Below are 2,580 nucleotides of genomic sequence, written 5' to 3' on the forward strand. Positions count from 1 at the left end.
AAGAATTTCGGGGTACTCGTGCTTTATTTGCGTGTATTTTCGTTAATATTAAAATTTGATTCAATCATGTTGTTTCAAGCAAACCACTAAGATACGCAGATAAATGCCAAATCATATGCCAAATTGCCGAAATAATTCCGAATTTTCCATTGCAAATCGCTTCTCAAGTGTCGCAGCGCTAGAGTGTTTAAATATAGTGCAGGATTCGTTGGCAAAATATCTGCCGCCCTGAAAACCATGTAGTGTTTTTCTTCTAAAATCTACAAGCTTTTATTGGTAAATGAACCATACTTTTCTAGCAATGCGTTTTCGGCAATTGAACGCCCTCCTCAATATCCCACTCCAAACCGGATTAATGCACGTTACGTTGCTTATCGGATTGCTTCGCCGTGACAGTTCAAAACGATTGCATTGCTAAAGAGCCTTTCCAGGATAAACCTGAGGGTTGAAATGCTCCTCGGACTAAAGGCTATTCTAAACTCCTAACGTTACGCGAAAAATGTAAGCTTGGATTATTCGCAACAATGAGGAAACGATTGCACAGCAGTTCTGGCGGTTCGCTGACGGAGTAATGTCGTTCTTGAATTTATGTGTCATTTACCTCGGCCAACTTGATACCTATGGTAGAACGTTTATTAGTAGTATACGTGCGGAAACATACAACGCTGGATAGAAATCATTACTCACATGACGGAACCTGCTACCCCAAAATACACCAGAATCCGGTTGAATTCGAGGTCTATCATTATCTCTTCAAACGATTTTTCCTGACTTGTCTGTGTGGTGTTAAGCATTTGCCAGATGAGATGATCCTCTAGTGCACACCACTGCAAACAAGTTGTCTAGTTTTATCAGTAGAATGGTAATACAAAAAGGCCCGATTTTGAGAAAAATAATGGGGTGTAATTTTTCGATTTGTATCGACGTAAAATGGCTCCGGGCGTCTTGCAGTCGATTACGTTCTAAATCACGCCTTAGACTCTTAAGTTGTTCTTGATAATAATGGTCTTTATAACGTCTCCTTAATTTCTTTGATCCAAGTAGCAATAGCTCCTTCAAAACACCTCCATAGTCGGATACGTTTCAAAGCTGTCCGCAGACTCCCGGACTGGTCTTGAGCAGCACAGATTTTACAGTATTTTTCGCCTGAAAAAATAGCTATTCCGTAGGCAGTTGTATCGTCCAGTTCGGCGAGGCTCTTCGAGATTCTGAGACATGGATAAAGAGAAAGAATGCAGAAACACCAATTGTTCTACAGCGAATTCAAAAGCACAGAAGTGATAATGAAGGCGCATTGTGGTAGACGATCTGTGACTAGTCAACATAACCTGGAAGGAGTTGGTCCCGCACTTGCGCAGCCATAACCTCAACAATCCCGGTTTCCAATGCGTGTGATATCTGCCACCTGGTACTGAATGCGGGGGACCTTGTTAAGAATCACCTTATTCCACTTTCCAGCTCTAAATAGGATCGCACTTTTTTGGCAAAATAATAAAACCACTTTGACGTGTTGAAGTCATATATTACGCCTACTATTACTGTCAGAGAAAATTGGGAATACAGTCGAAATTCTTAGGACGGGAATTTTGGGTCAGGGTTCAGATATCTAATGCGGTCTAGTCGATAAAAGACATCGGTTCGCTGGAGTTGGATGTTTGTCGACATAAAGGACCCTCACGGTGAACTCTACAGTCGCATTTTCTATAGATCCAATTAAACCGCGGGCAAATTTCGGAGTTCCGTCCTATCATTTGGTCATCTTCCGAGTGTCTGGCGCTTCACTTGAGCACAACTACTGTGGGTGAAATCTTAGAACTGATAAAGATATGCCTGGAACATATCTCACCTAACACCATAATCACAATACCATCTTTGAAATTTACCTGGATATATTTCTAAGAAAACTGAGTTACCAGCTACTATCTACCTAGTCGCGACACTGTTCTAAATGGTTTACGTCCGCCCTCCTCCAGCAGAGAGTAAGTTTGAATTTTTCCGAACTAAATCATGCAATATAGACATTTATCGTTTGTTACGAATATGCTGGTGTGATTGTGTTACCGGTCGAAGATTATTGGATTGCAATTCGGTGTCTAATTTCCATCGTGTGGTTTCCGAGATTAGTGCTTACAGTTGGATTATAAAGGCATTCACTCCACGGCAACTATTCAAATTATGAACGCCCAGGTAGGAAGGCAGGGCATAAAATGACATTGAGTATAATTGTTGCACGAGAATGTGATTTTCATAAAAATTTTGTGTTTGACACATTAGGTGAAGAAATATTGTGAAAAACCCATTTACATAAGTAACCAGATGTGGTAGGCCGTAAGAATTCAGTGCGGCATCCAGAACAAAATGGGAAACACCTAGAATCGATATAAATTGAGATCCGATTATAGGAAGCCAAAGACGGTGTGTTGGTTACCATGTCGATATATTTCCCCTTTTGCCCATTTCATCGTACTAGATAGTGAGTTTGTGTAACCAATTGATCGCACATAAATGACGTTGGTTTTTATGTATCGGCCAACATTATTCATTACACATGGGGTTTCCTAAGAATGTCCGAGCTCACTA

At 40.7% G+C, this 2,580-nt stretch overlaps 1 protein-coding gene across 1 annotated transcript in view; it reads right to left on the reverse strand.

Moving 5' to 3' along the window:
- Positions 1-2,580, reverse strand: part of T265_11488 (hypothetical protein) — a gene marked incomplete at both ends in the record, with an annotated part of 135,833 nt that overhangs the window by 45,084 nt on the left and 88,169 nt on the right. The window contains one exon of the mRNA XM_009178154.1: positions 1,065-1,208. Within this exon, the coding sequence (XP_009176418.1) occupies positions 1,065-1,208 (144 nt within the window). The remainder of the gene's footprint in view (positions 1-1,064; positions 1,209-2,580) is intronic.

The sequence above is a fragment of the Opisthorchis viverrini genome (assembly GCF_000715545.1).
Source record: "Opisthorchis viverrini unplaced genomic scaffold opera_v5_506, whole genome shotgun sequence".
NCBI classification, from domain to species: domain Eukaryota; kingdom Metazoa; phylum Platyhelminthes; class Trematoda; order Opisthorchiida; family Opisthorchiidae; genus Opisthorchis; species Opisthorchis viverrini.